Source organism: Anolis sagrei, chromosome 6 (assembly GCF_037176765.1).
Source record: "Anolis sagrei isolate rAnoSag1 chromosome 6, rAnoSag1.mat, whole genome shotgun sequence".
Taxonomy (NCBI): Eukaryota; Metazoa; Chordata; class Lepidosauria; order Squamata; family Dactyloidae; genus Anolis; species Anolis sagrei.
The window spans coordinates 2238178-2256817 of record NC_090026.1 but is presented as its reverse complement, the minus strand read 5'-3'; the positions used below and the strand labels follow the sequence as shown (position 1 = coordinate 2256817).

General features: G+C 45.9%; 1 protein-coding gene across 3 annotated transcripts in view; it reads right to left on the bottom strand.

The window, feature by feature from the left end:
- SRRT (serrate, RNA effector molecule) overlaps positions 1 to 18640 on the bottom strand; it is a 60021-nt gene that overhangs the window by 26021 nt on the left and 15360 nt on the right. For all 3 annotated transcript variants that reach the window (XM_060779808.2, XM_060779809.2, XM_060779810.2), the window contains 3 exons: positions 16847 to 17035; positions 10596 to 10765; positions 952 to 1124 (listed from right to left, as the gene is read on the bottom strand). In XM_060779808.2, coding sequence (XP_060635791.2) covers positions 952 to 1124; positions 10596 to 10765; positions 16847 to 17035 — 532 coding nt within the window. The remainder of the gene's footprint in view (positions 1 to 951; positions 1125 to 10595; positions 10766 to 16846; positions 17036 to 18640) is intronic.

The window sequence follows — 18640 nt, the reverse complement described above, 5'->3', positions numbered from 1 at the left end:
CCTCCAGCTTCTCACTAGCAATATGTTCTCATCCTACAGAGTAGCCACAATAGCAAGATGGAAGAACAACAGTCAAGGAACAGCACACTGCCCATGACAAGTTGCTATAAAACAGCGTTTCTCAACCTGGGGGTCGGGACCCCTGGGGGGGTCACAAGGGGATGTCAGAGGGGTCACCAAAGACCATCAGAAAACACAGTATTTTCTGTTGGTCATGGGGGTCCTGTGTGGGAAGTATGGTCCAATTCTATTGTTGGTGGGGTTCAGAATGCAATTTGATTGTAGGTGAACTATGAATCCCAACAACTACAACACTATTGTCCCCAAACTCCAACAGTGTTCCCATTTGGGAATATTGAAGATTTGTGCCAAGTTTGGTCCAGATACATCTTTGTTTGAGTCCACAGTGCTCTCTGGATGTAGGTGAACTACAACTCCAAAACTCAAGGTCAATGCCCATCAAACCCTTCCAGTATTTTCTGTTGGTTCTGTGTGCCAAGTTTGGTTCAATTCCATCATTTGTGGAGTTCAGAATGCTCTTTGATTGTAGGTAAACTATAAATCACAGCAACTGCAACTCCCAAATGATAAAAATTAATCCCCTCACAACCCGAACAGTATTCAAATTTTGGGCGAATTGGGTATTTGTGCCAAATTTGGTCCAGTGAATGAAAGTATATCCTGAATATCAGATATTTATATTACGATGCGTAACAGTAGTAAAATTGCAGTTAGCAACTAAAACAATTTTATGGTTGGGGGGTCACCATAACATGAGGAACTGTATTCAGGGGTCGCAGCATTAGGAAGGTTGAGAACCACTGCTCTAAAACTTGGGCCTAGCTGTTAGGAATTGTGGGAGTTGAAGTCCAAAACACCCGGAGGAGAACCCAAGTCTGCCCATGCCTGCTCTACCCTGTCTGTCTCTCTTTGGATGAAGCCTCTACCTACCTTCTTGGCCTCCTCCTTCTTGCCGTCGTCCTTCTCGGCACCTTTGCGCTCCAGCTCCAGGAGCCGGTTCTCCTCCTTCTTGGCCAGTTCGGCCTTCTCCTGCCGCTCCTCCTCCTCCTCCTGCTCCAGGATCTTCAGGTCATTCTCAGTGCCTCCTTCCATCTTGATGACAGCTGCAGAGTTGAGCAAGTGGGCTTATTATCAAAAGATCCTCCTCATAAATGCACAGCGGAGTAACGTATTAGCAGTAGTGTGACCCAGAAGCGCCATGAAAATGAACAAAATCTGGCTACCAGTATTAAAAAACCCTAAAATTGCAACAACACAACAACAGAGAGGAAACAAACAAGGACATCTATTTACCTCTCAACAAAAGTTTGCCCTAGGCACTGTCAGGCCATTATATGCTAATCAAGGTGATCAATTGAAACATTCCCACCTAGCTCCAGCAGACAAGAGTCCTTTGTCCCGCCCTGGTCATTCCACAGATATATAAACCCTTTTTCCTAGTTCCAACAGACCTCACTACCTCTGAGGATGCTTGCCATAGATGCAGGCGAAACGTCAGGAGAGAATGCCTCTAGACTATGGCCATATAGCCCGAAAAAACCTACAACAACCCAATATGGTTGCACTATTTACAAGAACAAGATTTCCATGACATAAATAAAGTTCTTTACACTTCCTTTTTTGCTTCTGTGCTGGGCTTCTTTCTCATGCAGATAAATAGCTTCACTCTCAAAGAGCTTCCTCTCACACAGAAGTTACACAGGAGCTTCAGACACATAGCAGCCTTCACACATGAAGCTTCACACACAATGGCCTTCAACCTGGAGCTCCTCTCACCAAAAGTTCTCACGCAAGGCTTTCACATACTGAGGCATACCAACACATTGAGGCCTTTCCCTGACTGAGGCCTTCTCACACAGAGGGCTCTCTCAGACACCTCTCATACAGTGAGATGAACTAACACTGAGGCCTTCTCATTCTGAGGCCTACTAATAGAGACTTCTCACAGACTGAGGGCAAACTAATAGTGAAGCCTCCTCATACTGAGGCCTATTAACACACTGAAGCTTTTCTCCCACAGTTTAAACTACAGTTTTCGTTGAGCTCCCAACACATTGAGGCCTTTCTCCCACTGAGGCCTTCTCCCACTGAGGGCTCTCTCAGACTGACACGTCTCATACAGTGAGGTGAACTAACGCTGAGGCCTTATCATTCTGAGGCCTACGAATAGAGACCTCTCACAGATTGAGAGCAAACTGACAGTGAATCCTCCTCATACTGAGGCCTATGAACACACTGAAACCTTTCTCCCACAGTTTAAACTCTACACTTTTTGTTGAGGTCCCTTCTACGCTGCCCTATATCCCAGGATCTGATCTCAGATTATCTGGCAGTGCAGATTCACAATCCAAAGCTTATATATACATATATATTTGGCTGTATTTATGGTGAAAAACGTCCCTGTTCTGACTTACATACACATTCAAAAGGTCAAAGCAGATAATCTGGGATAAGGAAGTAAATAATAATAATAACTTTATTTATAACCTGTCATCATCTTCCCAAGGCTAGGAGCCCCCGGTGGCACAGTGGGTTAAACCCCTGTGCCGACAGGACTGAAGATTGACAGGTCGCAGGTTCAAATCCGGGGAGAGGGGATATGATAGCCATGTATAAATATGTGAGAGGAAACACAGAGAGGAGGGAGCAAGATTGTTTTCTGCTTCCTTGGAGACTAGGACGCAATGGAACAATGGCTTCAAACTACAAGAGAGGAGATTCCATCTGAACATGAGGAAGAACTTCCTGACTGTGAGAGCCGTTCAGCAGTGGAACTCTCTGCCCCGGAGGGAGTGTGGTGGAGGCTCCTTCTTTGGAAGCTTTGAAACAGAGGCTGGATGGCCATCTGTCAGGGGTGATTTGAATGCAATATTCCTGCTTCTTGGCAGAATGGGGTTGGACTGGATGGCCCATGAGGTCTCTTCCAACTCTTTGATTCTATGATTCTATGAGAGGCGGATGAGCTCCCTCTATCAGCTCCAGCTCCTCATGCGGGGACATGAGAGAAGCCTCCCACAAGGATGATAAAACATCAAATCATCCGGGCGTCCCCTGGGCAACGTCCTTGCAGACAGCCAATTCTCTCACAACAGGAGTGACTTGCAATTTCTCAGGTCGCTCCTGACACGACCAAAAAAATATATATCTTCCCAAGGGAGTTGGAGCGGCTTACACGAGGCCAAGCCCAACAAGACATCAATAAAACAAGAAAGCAATAAACAAAACAATACAATTAATATAAATCACATATAAACAATAAACAATAAGCAATAACACACAAGGAATTAAAAACCTATGGCTGGGCCAAATGTAATAGTTTATAAAATTTAAATCCAGCCTGAGGCCCTTCTACATCTAAGAGTAGATGTGGATTATGAGCTTTGATAACACTGTTCAACGGAGAAAAAGTTGCGGGCCTGAAAATAGTTGTTCTTTTATGATTTTGGGATGCTGAAAACAAAAATGACATTTAAAAATGTATATTGGCTCTAGTTTTTATGATATAAGCAATCACGTGATGGTTGAAAAAATGCATGTTGCGACTTCTACTATGGAAGTGTTGTAGTTCAGCATGGAAGTAGCGTTGTTACTACAGGGAGAAGGGGGAAGAGGGCTGCACAGCTGGAGGAGGAGGAACAGCAGCGAAAGCGCATTAGGGAGATTTTACTGGCTCCATCTGACACAGAGGAATTTGAAGGTTTTGTTGCTGAGGAACTGGAAGAAGGGGAGGAAAGCAGGGGAGTCAAGCGGGTTACTCGGGATTCCGATTCTGATGGGGAGTTGCAAAGAAAGCGTGTTAGGGATATCTTTAGCACTCAAACTTCAGACGAAGAATTTAGGGGTTTTGATAGGTCCTCGAGTGAAGATGAAGAGGATCGTGGATTAGACTGGACCTGTGTACAGGAGATTCAGAACATATGTAATCAGCCTACCTCGAGCGAGGAGTTTGAAGGTTTTATGGGGGATTGGCAAGCGGGGAGCTCCTGGATGGATGCTAGCCTTGAACAGCGTTGGAGGAATGGTCATCAATCTGGTGGGGGAGATGATTCAGCTGACAGTGCTAATGAGGGAGAAGGGAGTAGTCTCAGTAGCGATAGCGATTGCTAAATAAATATTGGGCTGCTAGCATTAGTTCCTCGCAGAGGACAAAGCGTCGTATTATGTGTTATTCTTTGTTGCTGCCAAACTTTTGATTGAATCCTTGGATTACAGCTCCCGTGTTTTCGTGTACCCTGACTCCTGGACTGAACTCTGTAAGTGACGTCATCATCCATCTTGCTGACTTAGGACCGTCTTGTTGACTACGCTACCTGTTTTCTGGACTACGTTATCTCACCTCTTCGTGTACTGACCTTGGACTGGTTTTCCTCTACGATTCCGTGTACTCCAATCCTGTCATTAAAACCTTTGTTTTGCTTTTTGAACTGCCAGAAGGCTGCCTCTATGTTCTCTTACTCCGGGACAATCCAGTTTATCTTTCAGTTGCTTTTTCTGCCTTAAAGAATGTTTGGTTGCTAGTGGCACTGCAGTTAAGTGTCACTAGTCTTGCTATAGTCCAAGTAAAGCTTATTTTTGAACCTTTCCTGCTGTGTTGGGCATTTCTGCACCTCTGGATCGTGACAGATTGTCCTCTGCCCCACACACACAGCCAAGTTATGGCAACCTTGGAAGGCTTGGCTGCACAGGTAGTGCAATTGCAGGCTCAAATTGCAAATTTACAAGGTGGAGCAGCTCCTCCGGCCCCACCAAGAGGTCGTATCATGCTGCCTGAACGTTTTGATGGCACCAAAGACCTGCTCCCAGTGTTTTTTACTCAGGTGGACTTATATTTTGGGCAGCTAACTGCAACAGAACTTCCAACTGATACCTCCAAGGTATCTTTTATGCTCAGTTTACTTTCAGGACGTGCAGCTAAGTGGGCTGTCTCCATAGTAACAGGAAATAGCCCTGTAAGAAATAACTTGGCAGCATTTCGTGAAGCTCTTACTAATGCCTTCGGGGACCCTCTTCAAGAAGAAAACGCTGGATGGGCCTTGCAGCGTTTAAAACAAGGGAAGGACTCTGTAATGGACTATTTGAATAAGTTTAATCATTTAAAGCACCAATTAGATTGGGGTGAGAAAGCTTTCACTGTGTTGTTTGCAGCAGGGTTGGCAGACTCACTTCAGGATGAATTAGCTCGCTTTGAGCCACCAGCCTCATGGGATGAGCTGGTAAAGAGAGTACTACGTTTAGAGGCTCGTCAGGAATCCCGCAGAAAGGGGCGACTCAGCAGAGCATCTATATGGTCCTCTAGTATCAGCAGCGGCGGCGGCGGCAGCGGAGGCAGCAGCAGCAGCAGCAGCTGGTCAGAGGAGGAGCCAATGCAGCTGGGTGTCCAACGTCGTTTATCATCAGCAGAGAAAGAGCGGCGACGTCAACTTCATCTTTGCTTATATTGTGGCGAAAGTGGCCATTTCGCTAGAAGTTGTGGGTTGAAAAGTTCCAAGGTGCAGGGAAAAGGCCAGCCCTAGTGTGTTCTGGGTCCAGCACATTAGGGCCAGTAATGCAATGGCCCAGAAGTAAGGATCACATTTTCATGGAAATAATGTTAACATCCAGTATGGGTGATAAGTTCACAACGTGGGCTTTGATAGACTCTGGGGCTACAGGGTCTTACATGGATGAGCAATTTGTATTAGAGCATCAGATTGATACAAAGAAGAAAAAAAGTGCAGTTTGGGTGGAAGGAGCTGATGGCTCTTTGGTTGGTCAAAGGTCTGTTATGTTCGAGACTAGTGAGTTAGAATGGGAGTCACAGGGTGTTAAAGGTAAATTCACGTGGGATGTAATAAGTCTACCTAGATACACGGTCATTTTGGGAATGAACTGGCTGTCCAGTCTTAACCCGGTTATAGACTGGAGGAAAAAGACTATTACGTTAATATCACACCAATGTTGTACGCTTGATGTAAACAAAACAGACCTTGAAGGGGTACCAGACTGTTATATGGACTTCCGCGATGTGTTTTGCAAGAAGCAGGCAGATCAGTTGCCACCCCATCGATCGTATGATTGTGAAATTAAATTAGAGGAAGGGGCTAAGCTTCCGTCGGGACGCCTATATGCTCTGTCAGTCCCAGAGAGACAAGCCTTAAGGGAATTTTTAGATGAGAATTTGGCTAAGGGATTCATTCGACCCTCTAGTTCACCTACTGCAGCACCTGTGTTTTTTGTAGCTAAGAAGACTGGAGAGCTAAGATTGGTCTGTGATTACCGAATCCTGAACAAGTTCACCATTAGGGACCGGTATCCTTTGCCACTTATACCAGAACTGTTATCTAAGGTTCAAGGTGCCTCCATTTTTTCCAAACTTGATTTAAGGGGGGCTTACAATCTTGTTCGTATTAAGGAGGGTGACGAATGGAAGACTGCTTTCAATACATGTTATGGAGCCCATGAATTCCTTGTGATGCCGTTTGGACTGTGTAATGCTCCTGCGGTGTTTCAGAGATTAATTAATGACATATTTAAAGACTTATTAGATCGTTTTATGGTAGTCTATCTTGATGATATACTTATTTTTTCCAGAAACGTGCAAGAACACAAGCAACATGTCCGCACTGTTCTCCGAAGGCTCAGGAAAAATGGTTTGTTTGCGAAAGCATCTAAATGTTCTTTCCATGTTACTGAAGTAGAATTTCTAGGGCATGTAATCTCTGGAAAGGAGGTAAAAATGGATCCGCATAAGATTGATGCTATTGACTCTTGGAAGGAGCTTACGTCTAAAAAAGATGTACAAAGGTTTCTGGGATTTACTAATTACTATAGGGAATTTATCCCTTATTACGCACAGATCACTGTGCCATTAACTCGGCTCTTGAAAAAAGATCAACCCTTTGTATGGTCTAAAGAGGCCCAGGAGTCATTTGAAACGCTAAAACGCAGTTTTGTAAACGGGAAAATTCTAGTTCATCCTGATGTGAATAAGCCATTTGTGATTGAAGCAGATGCTTCAAATTTCGCGCTGGGGGCAGTGTTATCTCAGGCAGATAACTTCGGGAGATTGCGTCCCTGTGGGTTCTATTCAAGGCAATTGACTTCCTTTGAACAGAACTATACTATTTGGGAAAAGGAACTGTTGGCCATTAAAGTAGCATTCGAAATTTGGAGACATTGGCTTGAAGGGGCTAGGCATCAGGTAGTAGTGCGCACGGACCATCGTAATCTAGAACATCTGCTAACAGCCCGTAAACTTAATCAGAGGCAGATTCGTTGGGCGTTGTTCTTTACAAGATTCAATTTTAAGATTGAGTTCATCGAGGGTAAAAATAACCTGAGAGCGGATGCTCTATCTCGTAAGTCTGAGTATAAGACTACTAATGCACCCATTGTCCAAACTGTATTGCCTCCTGCAACTCTTAATGTGATCAGCGATTTCAGTGACCTTAGTGATCAAGTTGTAGCAAGCCAGAAAAGTGATATCTGGACACAAGAACAGCTTACCTTATTGTCCAATGGGAGCAAAACAGTGTTACCCAATTTGCAGAGTTCTAATGGTTCGCTAGTACGTAATGGGCAGTTGTATGTACCTGCTGGGAGACTGCGTTTGGAGGTAATAAGGGCTCATCATGATGAACCGGCAGCAGGGCATTTTGGGAGATTTAAAACTGTGCAGTTGATCACCAGGAATTACTGGTGGCCTAAAATGCGACAGGACATTTTCAAGTACTGTGACAGCTGCGCCATCTGTCAGCAGTGTAAATCTCCCCCAGGGAGGCCCAGAGGGTTGCTTTCCCCTTTGCCAGTTCCGAATACGCCCTGGCAAATCATTTCGATGGATTTTATTACTGATCTACCTCGGGTTAGAGGGTTTACATGTATTTGGGTAATTGTTGACTTGTTTACGAAAATGGCTCATTTTGTACCTTGTTCGAAAGTTCCATCTGCGCCGATGTTAGCTCGTTTGTTTATCAGGCACGTTTTTCGGTTGCACGGTACTCCAGAGGTGATAATTTCTGATCGCGCCCCACAATTTGTTTCCCAATTCTGGAGGCAGTTTCAGTCACAATTAGGCACTAAGTTAAATATTTCCTCTGCGTTCCACCCGCAGACCGATGGTCAATCAGAAAGAGTCAATGGTTTTCTTGAGCAGTACCTGCGATGCTTTTGTTTGCAGCAAGCGGGAGATTGGGCGCAGTGGCTTCCGGTGGCGGAATTTGCTTACAACAATGCCACACATAGTGTGAGTCAACACTCTCCTTTTGAACTTACCTATGGTTTACACCCACGCTGGGGTTCGGCTCCATCACAAAATGTAGTAACATCGGATACAGTGTATCGTTCCAATGAGTTCCTAGCACTGCATGATGTGGCACATAAGATTTTACAGGAAGCTAAGGTTTCACAGAAAAGGCAAGCAGATAGATACCGTCAGGAAGGGGAATTGTTGAAAGAAGGGGATTTAGTTTGGCTCTCGTCTAAACATATTAAAACCTCAGGTGGCAAATTTGGTGCACGGTTCTTGGGGCCTTATCCTATTGAAAGGAAGATCTCGGCGGTAGCGTTTCGCCTGCGCCTTCCCCCGTCGCTTAAGGTGCATCCTGTGTTCCATCGTTCTCTCCTTAAGTTGGCTACTTCTGAGGAACGGCCAGCGGTCGTTTCTGAACTCTCTCATACTACGGCTTCACCGGTGGGGGCCTTTGGGGAGGGGGATAGTGTTGTAGTTCAGCATGGAAGTAGCGTTGTTACTACAGGGAGAAGGGGGAAGAGGGCTGCACAGCTGGAGGAGGAGGAACAGCAGCGAAAGCGCATTAGGGAGATTTTACTGGCTCCATCTGACACAGAGGAATTTGAAGGTTTTGTTGCTGAGGAACTGGAAGAAGGGGAGGAAAGCAGGGGAGTCAAGCGGGTTACTCGGGATTCCGATTCTGATGGGGAGTTGCAAAGAAAGCGTGTTAGGGATATCTTTAGCACTCAAACTTCAGACGAAGAATTTAGGGGTTTTGATAGGTCCTCGAGTGAAGATGAAGAGGATCGTGGATTAGACTGGACCTGTGTACAGGAGATTCAGAACATATGTAATCAGCCTACCTCGAGCGAGGAGTTTGAAGGTTTTATGGGGGATTGGCAAGCGGGGAGCTCCTGGATGGATGCTAGCCTTGAACAGCGTTGGAGGAATGGTCATCAATCTGGTGGGGGAGATGATTCAGCTGACAGTGCTAATGAGGGAGAAGGGAGTAGTCTCAGTAGCGATAGCGATTGCTAAATAAATATTGGGCTGCTAGCATTAGTTCCTCGCAGAGGACAAAGCGTCGTATTATGTGTTATTCTTTGTTGCTGCCAAACTTTTGATTGAATCCTTGGATTACAGCTCCCGTGTTTTCGTGTACCCTGACTCCTGGACTGAACTCTGTAAGTGACGTCATCATCCATCTTGCTGACTTAGGACCGTCTTGTTGACTACGCTACCTGTTTTCTGGACTACGTTATCTCACCTCTTCGTGTACTGACCTTGGACTGGTTTTCCTCTACGATTCCGTGTACTCCAATCCTGTCATTAAAACCTTTGTTTTGCTTTTTGAACTGCCAGAAGGCTGCCTCTATGTTCTCTTACTCCGGGACAATCCAGTTTATCTTTCAGTTGCTTTTTCTGCCTTAAAGAATGTTTGGTTGCTAGTGGCACTGCAGTTAAGTGTCACTAGTCTTGCTATAGTCCAAGTAAAGCTTATTTTTGAACCTTTCCTGCTGTGTTGGGCATTTCTGCACCTCTGGATCGTGACAGGAAGATTCTAGAATACTCTAGAAAGTTTGATCACGCAGTATTAGTGCCGTGTGCAAAAGCCAGAAAACCCTCTATAAGGCCAGACTTTTGAACGGTGAGGGTCAGTCAGTTGAAGACTGAGACAGTCTCGTTAAACATCCTTCTACATTGTTCTTTTTACTGTAGTTCTGCCTCGCACGTGTGTAAATAAAGCACTATGGGAAAAAGAGATCAAGGCCAATGGACTCCGTCAATGCTGTCAGCCTACTGCTGGAGCACTGCAAGAGGGAATCCTTTCCTTGAATACAAAAGAAAAGTCAAGAGAAGCAAACAGGATACAAACTAAAGTCACAATTCAAGCAACATTTGAACTTTCAGACTTTTCAACTGCATTAGGCCTACTCATAGAGTTTCTTGCTGCACAAACATAAACAATAGACTAATTAAATAAATATTTCTCATGTATAAACTATTGGCACTATAATTTGACTAAAATTTAGTAAATATTCACGGTTTATATACATGCAGTAAGGTTAGGCGCATTATCATAACATTAACGAATTACCTATTGTGGAGAAAATTGAAATAGCTGTTGCATAAAAACCAGAGCCAATTAACACATTTAATTATTATATTTGAATTCAGCATGTTAAATTTATTAAGAAACGGCACATTTCGTTTCCGCAACTGAGAAAAACTGAAAATTTGTAGAACAATCTGGACGATATAGCCATGCAGAAGGGGCCTGAGTCTCTCCCCTGGAGACCTTCCCTGCCCAAAGCCCCAGAGCTCCACTTTGGCCGAGTTCAATAGATTTGGGTCGGTCTCCTACCGGCGTCCAGGACTTTGATGATGGCGGTGGCCTTGTCAATGTCCAGCTGCAGGCCCTCGAACCAGCCGTTGTCCATGAGGTACAGGAAGACGCTGAGGCGGTTCTGGAGGCCGCTGTGGGACTCCTGCTTCCTCCGCCCGGCTTCGTCCGGGTGGTACTTGGACCGGAACCTGGAGGGAGCCCAACGATCCGGGGTGGGAGGAGGAAGAAGGAAGGGGGAGGCAAGGCAAGGAGGCAAGGAGGAGGAGGAGGAGACACACAGAGAAGAGGAGAGGGAGGGGGAGACCTGCATTAGCCCCCAACGGACACGTAGCCGGGACCAGGAGCACGGCCCTTCGGCCTCTAACTCATCACACATGCAAAGCCAGGGAGGAGGGAGAGAATCCAGGAGCCATGGGGGTCTGCGTTTTCTGAGGGCGAGGAAAAGGGGGCAAAAATCAACACGGCTGCTGCCCGAGGGAAAGGGGAGCTCCGAGGGCCGAGGAGGGTTTGCCCACAAGCCCAAGGCCTGGGGCAAGCAGAGGCCCCTCTCCCCACACAAGAGCTCCGCAGCCCGTTTGAGGTTCGGAAAGACCAGAGTTTGAGTGGCACTTGAGTTGGGCAAAGGAGGGGCAAAGGACCATTCTCCACAGCTTCCCACGGGAAGTCTTCTATACCAAGACTGGGGAAGGCTATGGTCCCAACACCTATGAGATGTCCAGTTGAGGGGAGGGGGTCCCCAAGTCCCATAATTCCCCCAGGGTGCAGCAGTTGTGTGCGCCCTTTCACGCAACACAATTATAGCCCTATGGTCCCAACATCTATGGGATGTCCAGTTGAGGGGGGGTCCCCAAGTTTCATAATTCCCCCAGGGTGCAGCAGTGGTGGTTAAAGTGGAGCCACAGTACTATAGCTAGGTGGCGTGAAAGGGCCTCACCTCAGAAATGGTCAGAAGTCTTTGGGGAAGGGATTCATGAAGCATGGCTACCTGGTCCACCTGACTCTTCCTCCACCACTAACCTACCCCCCTGTCCATCACCCCCTTGGGCTAAGTTGAAGACAAATTCCATCTCTCCTCTTGTAGAAGCTGCCTCCTGTCACTCTTTGCATTGACCCTTCTCTCCCCATGAATGCCCTCCCAAGCTCACCTGGTCTTACACCTGAACGATACCTGTCTGGGTTCTGCTGCGCTGCTCCCCACCAAAACCTAGCCAATCAGTTAGCACAGGGGTCCTCAAACTTTTTAAACAGAGGGCCAGGTCATAGCTCCTCAAACTATTGGAGGGTCGGATTATAATTTGAAAAAAAAACCATAAATTCCTATGCACACTACTCATATCTTATTTGTAGTGCAAAAAAACACTTAAAAGCAATACAATAATTAAAATGACGAACAATTTAAACACACTGTTTTACAATGTATTGCAATGTAATATAGCTGAGTCACGCACTGCTAATAGGCTTCTGTTGGAAATGCTGAGTCATGCATTAACTGTATATAGCTCGGTGGGGAATGTGTTCTGGCCTAGTCCATTTAGAGAAAGTGTTCTGCCCTAGTCCAGGTGATTGTGAATGATGTAATCCTGGGCCTGAGTTAAGTCAATGAGTTGGGAGCCAATCAGTGATTGCTATATGTAAATGAATTGTATATAAGGAAGTCGTGTACAGTGTATATTTCTCCTTGTGCTGTGATGTTGTTCGTCGAAGGTTATATGTAATTAAAGAACCTGTCTGCTAAGACAAGATATAACTGTGTGCTGTGGTAAGTCTGTAATATCATCTAGACTGGGGAAAAGACAATGGTAAAACTGACAATGGCCGGGCATGTGCATGTATTGCAATGTAATATAGCTGAGTAATAGGCTTCTGTTGGAAGCCTATTAATATTAATACACTGCTAATAGGCTTCTGTTGGAAATGCTGAGTCATGCATTAACTGTATATAGGGAATCATTTGGGGAATGTGTTCTGGCCTAGTCCAGGTGATTGTGAATGATGTAATCCTGGGCCTAAGTCAATGAGTTGGGAGCCAATCAGTGATTGCTATGTGTAAATGAATTGTATATAAGGAAGTCGTGTACACTGTATATTTCTCCTTGTGCTGTGATGTTGTTTGTCGAAGGCTATATGTAATTAAAGAACCTGTCTGCTAAGACAAGATATAACTGTGCTGTGGTAAGTCTGTAATATCATCTAGACTGGGGGAAAAACAATGGTAAAACTGACAATGGCCGGGCATGTGCTCAAGTGTCTATAAAAAGTTCCAGCGTGGCTGCAGGTTGTGGGAGCAGTTGACTGAAAATACTGTGCAGGAAGAAGCTACTGGAAAGCGCTGAAGTTGTGCAACTGATCTGCTGCTGAATTGTGAAGTTAATTTCAACAACCTATTAGTATTTCAATGGGAAGTGTGGGCCTGCTTTTTGCTAATGAGATTGTTGTTGTTGTAATTGGTTTTTTTTTTTTTTTTGGTCGTGTCAGGAGCAACTGCTCCTGTTGTGAGAGAATTGGCCGTCTGCAAGGACGTTGCCCAGGGGACGCCTGGATGATTTTTGATGTTTTATCATCCTTGTGGGAGGCTTCTCACATCCTTGTGGGAGGCTTGTTGTTGTTGTGTGCTTTCGTTTCAGACTTAGGCTGACCCTGAGCGAGGGCCAGGTAAATGACTTTGGAGGGCTGCATCCGGCCCCCGGATCTTAGTTTGAGGACCCCTGGGTTAGCACAAGCATACCACCTCCCTCCTTGCTCCCCACAGCACTCATGATGCTCCAAATCCCCAAGTGGGTGACTGGGAAGGGTCCTATACCCTATGGAGGACCTCTGGCCATGCGGAGCCCCCTCTGCCCCGCTTCCCCGTGATTTCATGACTCTCTAGAGACGCAGGATGTGTCTCTTGGCGGAGGGTGAGGAGGGGAACCTTTCAAAAGCAGCGCCAACTGGGGTTAAAGGCGGTTAAAAGGGGGGCAGGAGGACATTCAACACAACCAAATCCAAAGCACGCTTTCTTCTATACTTTTTTTGTTTACCTCAAAATTACAAAGATAAAGCGCTTAGAATGTATTTAATTTTTTTTTGTCTCAGCTCTTGATTTAAGAAGACAGAACGCGTCATACATACACTGAGGGGAGTCACACTCGGAGCCTTCCAAGCGAGGAGAGTTTTCTTCAGCGGATTTTAAGAAAAAAAAAGGAGGAAAAAAAAAGGCACCCCACTTGGCTTTACCAAGGTTGGAGCCCTTCCGTCTCTCTCTCTCTCTTTCTCTCTCCTTGCTGGGCCGCAGGACTTGGAAAACAAAACAAAAGAAGGAGCCGTGTGCCTGCGAGTCCCTGCCGCTGCCTACATCCTGCCAAGTCACACTCAGCTAGTCACTGCATTGTGCACAGTGAACGCCCTGGCTGTCTACGCTAAGGAGGAAAAAGGCAAAACCCAGCGGAGAGAGCGGAGGAGGAGGAGGAGGCAAAAACATTGGCTTATATATGGATTCTCCAGGCTGAGGACGGATGGATTTTGGAAGTCTCCTGTGAGAGGTTCTTGGGAGGAGGGGAGAAAAGGCCACGTTATTGACAGTTCACATCCAAAAGCAAAACCAAAAGAACTACAAAGGAAAGTAAAATGGCTACCAACAGAGAGAGAGAGAGGAAACCCAGCCAGGGGCATCCCAGGGCACGGTGCCTTTCCCAACTGGGCTCCACTGGTCAGAGCCGTCGGACTACAAAGCCATGGGAGTTGTAGTCCAACATGTCTGGAGACTCCCAGGTGGGGAAGGCTGCAGGAAGGGAGGGAAAAGCCATTGTGATGCATAGTGCACCTTCCCTTTGACTCTGTTGCAAAGGCTCGTTACACTCCATAGGGACTCAAGCCCTCTTCCGTGTTGGTCCCTAAGACCAAGTGTTCAGGAGGAAAAGAGGAGCCTCATCCTTGGTCTGCCTCGAGACTGGAGAGAGCGCTCCATGCTCGAGGGCAGACAAACCCAGTTTGGACACTGGGAGGCCAAGCACAACAGGCCACCAGTGCTCAAAAGCCAGTCCATTTCCAGGCCAAAGGCATGGAGGACACTCTTGAGGCTCAGGGATGGAGCCTCAGCATCCCTGGGATTGGGCCCTTGCAACTCCTTTTCTCCTCAAGAGGATGGACGGCCACGGCCACCCAACACATTATGAACAGAAGAGAAAAAAGGATTCCTTGCTCTGAGCGTGTATGTTGCACACCTTCCTTGGTAGTGAAATATGTAAGTAAAGCTTCAACATTCCCTGATCGTTGAGCATCAAATCCTTGCAAAAGTTGGGAGCAACTTTGAACCTGAAACCTTTAGGACAGGCATGGGCGAACTTTGCCCCCCCCCCCCTTCAGATGTTGTGGACATCAACTCCCATAAAGTCTGCTCACTCCATCTCTCTCTCCAAATACCTATCCTAGTTATATGTCACCTTGTCATGCCCAGCATTTTTTAAATTTTTAATTATTCCATTTGGCCCTGCCATAGGTTTTTAATGCGTCGTGGTGTTATTGTTACTGTTTATTGCTTTGTTTATGAGTTTATTTATTGCTTGTATTGCTGTTGTTGCTTTTTTATTGATGTATTTGGGCTCGGCCTCTTGTAAGCTGCACCGAGTCTTTCGGGAGATGGTAGCGGGGCATAAATAAAGGATTATTATTATTATTATTTCTAACAGGCGGTTAGGAATTTATTTATTTATTTATTTACAGCATTTCTATGCCGCCCTTCTCACCCCGAAGGGGACTCAGAGCGGCTTACTATATATATTTTCATACAATATATTATATTATTAGCATAGTACAATATCAGTATATATTACTATATTGCACTATACCATTATATTGTAGTATTATTAGTAATATTACATGTAATGTAAATATATAATTATAATATTGAATTATTATTACTAGTATTATATTGTATTACATTATCGTGGGAGTTGAGGTCCAAAACACCTGAAGGAGGGCCAAAGTTTGCCCATGACTGCTTTAGAAGATCATGGGGAGATTTCTAGACTGGAGGAGGAGGAAGGGACCTGGGCAACAACAACAACACTGACTTTCCAGAGGCCCAGGAGGACCTGGTCATTAGCAAAGGTGACATGCAACTCTTGAGGGATTGGACAATATTAAAATGGAATTAGGGGAACTGGAGACATGCCAATTAACCTCATGGGGTGGCATTTGGGCATTACTTCCACGCTTTCCCTTTCAAGCCCAGTCCACTATTCCTCTCCCCGTGGGCTTTGGACTTGTTTTGCTCCTCTGCTTCACACTTTCTCTTCCAGATTGTCTCTTCTTGCCTTGATTCCATCCAGCTATGCTGTGCCATACCTCAACAGTATTCATATTTAAGCTCCGGCACGTTAATTGGCCCCTTTCCTGTACTTATGACCCTTTAATGGCCAAGGACACTACTCTGGCAACCCAGCCTTCTGGCTATTGCACTTTCTCTCGGCTCTCCCAAGGAATCATTGCACTTACTCTGAGCCTGAACCCAGTTGCAAATTGCCCAGGTATTGTTTTTATGATATTAATTGATTTTAATGTTTTTTTTAATTTGTTGCTATTGATTGTTTTTACTGTGTCTGTTTTATTTGTAATCCTTGGGCTTGTCACTCTGAAAGCCCTTCAGGGAGATGGACGCAGGGTATAAAAATAAAGTTATTATTATTATTCAGTCAGTCAGTCAGTAGCCTTTATTTCGGTCAACAAACCATCGGCTAAGTCAAGTGAAAGTAGAATAATGAAATACAACATTTAAGTATTATTATTATTATTATTATTATTATTATTATTATTATTTTGACCTGGTGATTGTAATGATTCTGCTTCCTTTTTCATATTTTTAATACTTTCCTGTTCACTCAGTGAGTGCCTATCTCTTATGAGGGAGGAAGAATACACTTGTACAATGCAGGTCAGCCTCTGCTTCCATCGAAGCTCAGCAGTGCCAGCATTGCAGAGAGGTTCAAACGTGTGAAAATGAGTTGCATAACTCAGTTTCTAATAACCAGCCTGTCAAGGTAAGTGTGCAATTTGTCCCCCTCTAGAAAGCAGGCCATGGATTTCTCTGCCTGTTGTGATTCATTGAGAGGAGAAATCTACCCAACTTGCACAGAGACAAAATCTAGAAGTTTGACTGAGCAACACCCATTAAAAACAAAAAGATTATTCTATGAAAGGAAATGATATCTAACGTACCTAACGTCTCCTCCTGCCCCACCACTCCCCAGACCCATCCTCTCTCTGGGCAGCCCGGCTCTCGAGGGACTCACCACTCTTCGTCCTTGTGGGCCAGGAAGAACTCCTGCATCTGCTGCCGACGGAAGTCCAGCTTGTAGTCATTGTAGCGCTTGACGGCTTCGGTCTCGTCGATGGAATCGTCCAAAGAGAGGAGGAACTCCTTGAAGCTCTTCATCACCGGAGGAGCGATGCCCAGGTCCACCTCCGCAATGTTCCCCAACCTGCGGAAGGAGAGAGAAGAGATGTGGTTGCACTTCTCCGTTCCCACGAAGGCTGCCCTGCCTACTCTTCAAAGTGAAAAGGGGAAGGTGTGTGTGCCATTTCAAATTTTGAAGGTTTTCCTCGAGTCCAACTCTGGGGTGTGGTGCTCATTTCCATTTCTAAGCCGAAGAGTCGGAGTTGTCCGTAGGCACCTCCAAGGTCATGTGGCTGGCATGGCTGCATGGAGCACCATTACCTTCCAGCCAAAGTGATACCTATTAATCTACACACACTTGCATGTCTTCAAACTGCAAGGATGGCAGAAGCTGGGCCTAACAAAGGAAGCTCACCCAGCTCCACAGATTCGAACTGCCGACATTTCACTCAGCAAGTTCAGCAGCTCAAGGGTTTAACCCGCTGTGCCATCGAGGGCTCTGCACAACATTTACTCTACTCAATATATACATTGTGCTTGTTTGAGATACTGTATTTACTCAAATCACCTTTTTTTGCTAAATGACCTTACCAAAATTAGAATTGCATCTTAGTGCTGAGACAAAGCCATAGAGGAAGGGGCTTCGGAGGCCCCTGGAGCTCCTACTGGAGGGATTCCATCTCTCATTTCATGGCCACAGCTCAATACTATGGGATCGTGGAATTGTAGTTTGGTGGGGCATCAACATCCTTTGGCAGAGAAGGCTCAAGGCCTGGTCAAACTACAGCCCACATGATCCCATAGCACTGCACCAAGGCAATTAACGTGGATTCGCTCTGCAGCAGAGATGCACTCCAAGGTTTTCTTTCCCATTGCTGGAAGACTTGGTGTTCTAACACAATTGTTTTTAAAGAAGAAATTCTAACTGTAATGGGCATACCACAAAGAACGCACTTTTGGACACTGCACATTACGTTTGTCAGCAAAATACCGTATATTCCGGAATACAAGGCAACGGGGGGTATAAAACGATTCCCCAACTTTTGATGATAAAATACAGAGTTAGGGATATACTTGGATTTTAAGACTACTGCCTCTTCAAAGACTATGCCTCCATCACTCACTGTTCAAGGACCTCCTTGCCCTCGCTGCTTACCTCCTCTGAAGGCCACTGGGCTTGCCTAGGCCCAAGGAAGCGTCTCCAGATTACTCCTAGCAGCACTGGGCGATGGCGTGCCTTGGATGTGCTACTAGAGGCATGCTGGGAGCAGTAGTTCTCTGACTCCTACTGCTCCCAACAGGCCTCTGGGAGGATATCCAAGGCATGTCGTCACCCAGCGCTGCTAGGAGTCATCCGGAGACGCTTCCTTGGACCTCTGGATGCCAACTCCAAGCAGCGCCGGGCGACAGCGTGCCTTGGATGTGCTCCCGGAGGCATGCTGGGAGCAGTAGTTCCCTGAATCCCACTGCTCCCAGGATGCCTCTGGGAGCACATCCAAGGCACACCATCGCCCAGCGCTGCTAGGAGTCATCCAGAGACACTTCCTTGGTCCTCTGGACACCGACTCCAAGCAGCGCTGGGCAACAGCGTGCCTTGGAACTGCTCCCAGAGGCATGCTGGGAGCAGTAGTACCCCGACTCCTACTGCTCCCAGAATGCCTCTGGGAGCACATCCAAGGCATGTTGTTGC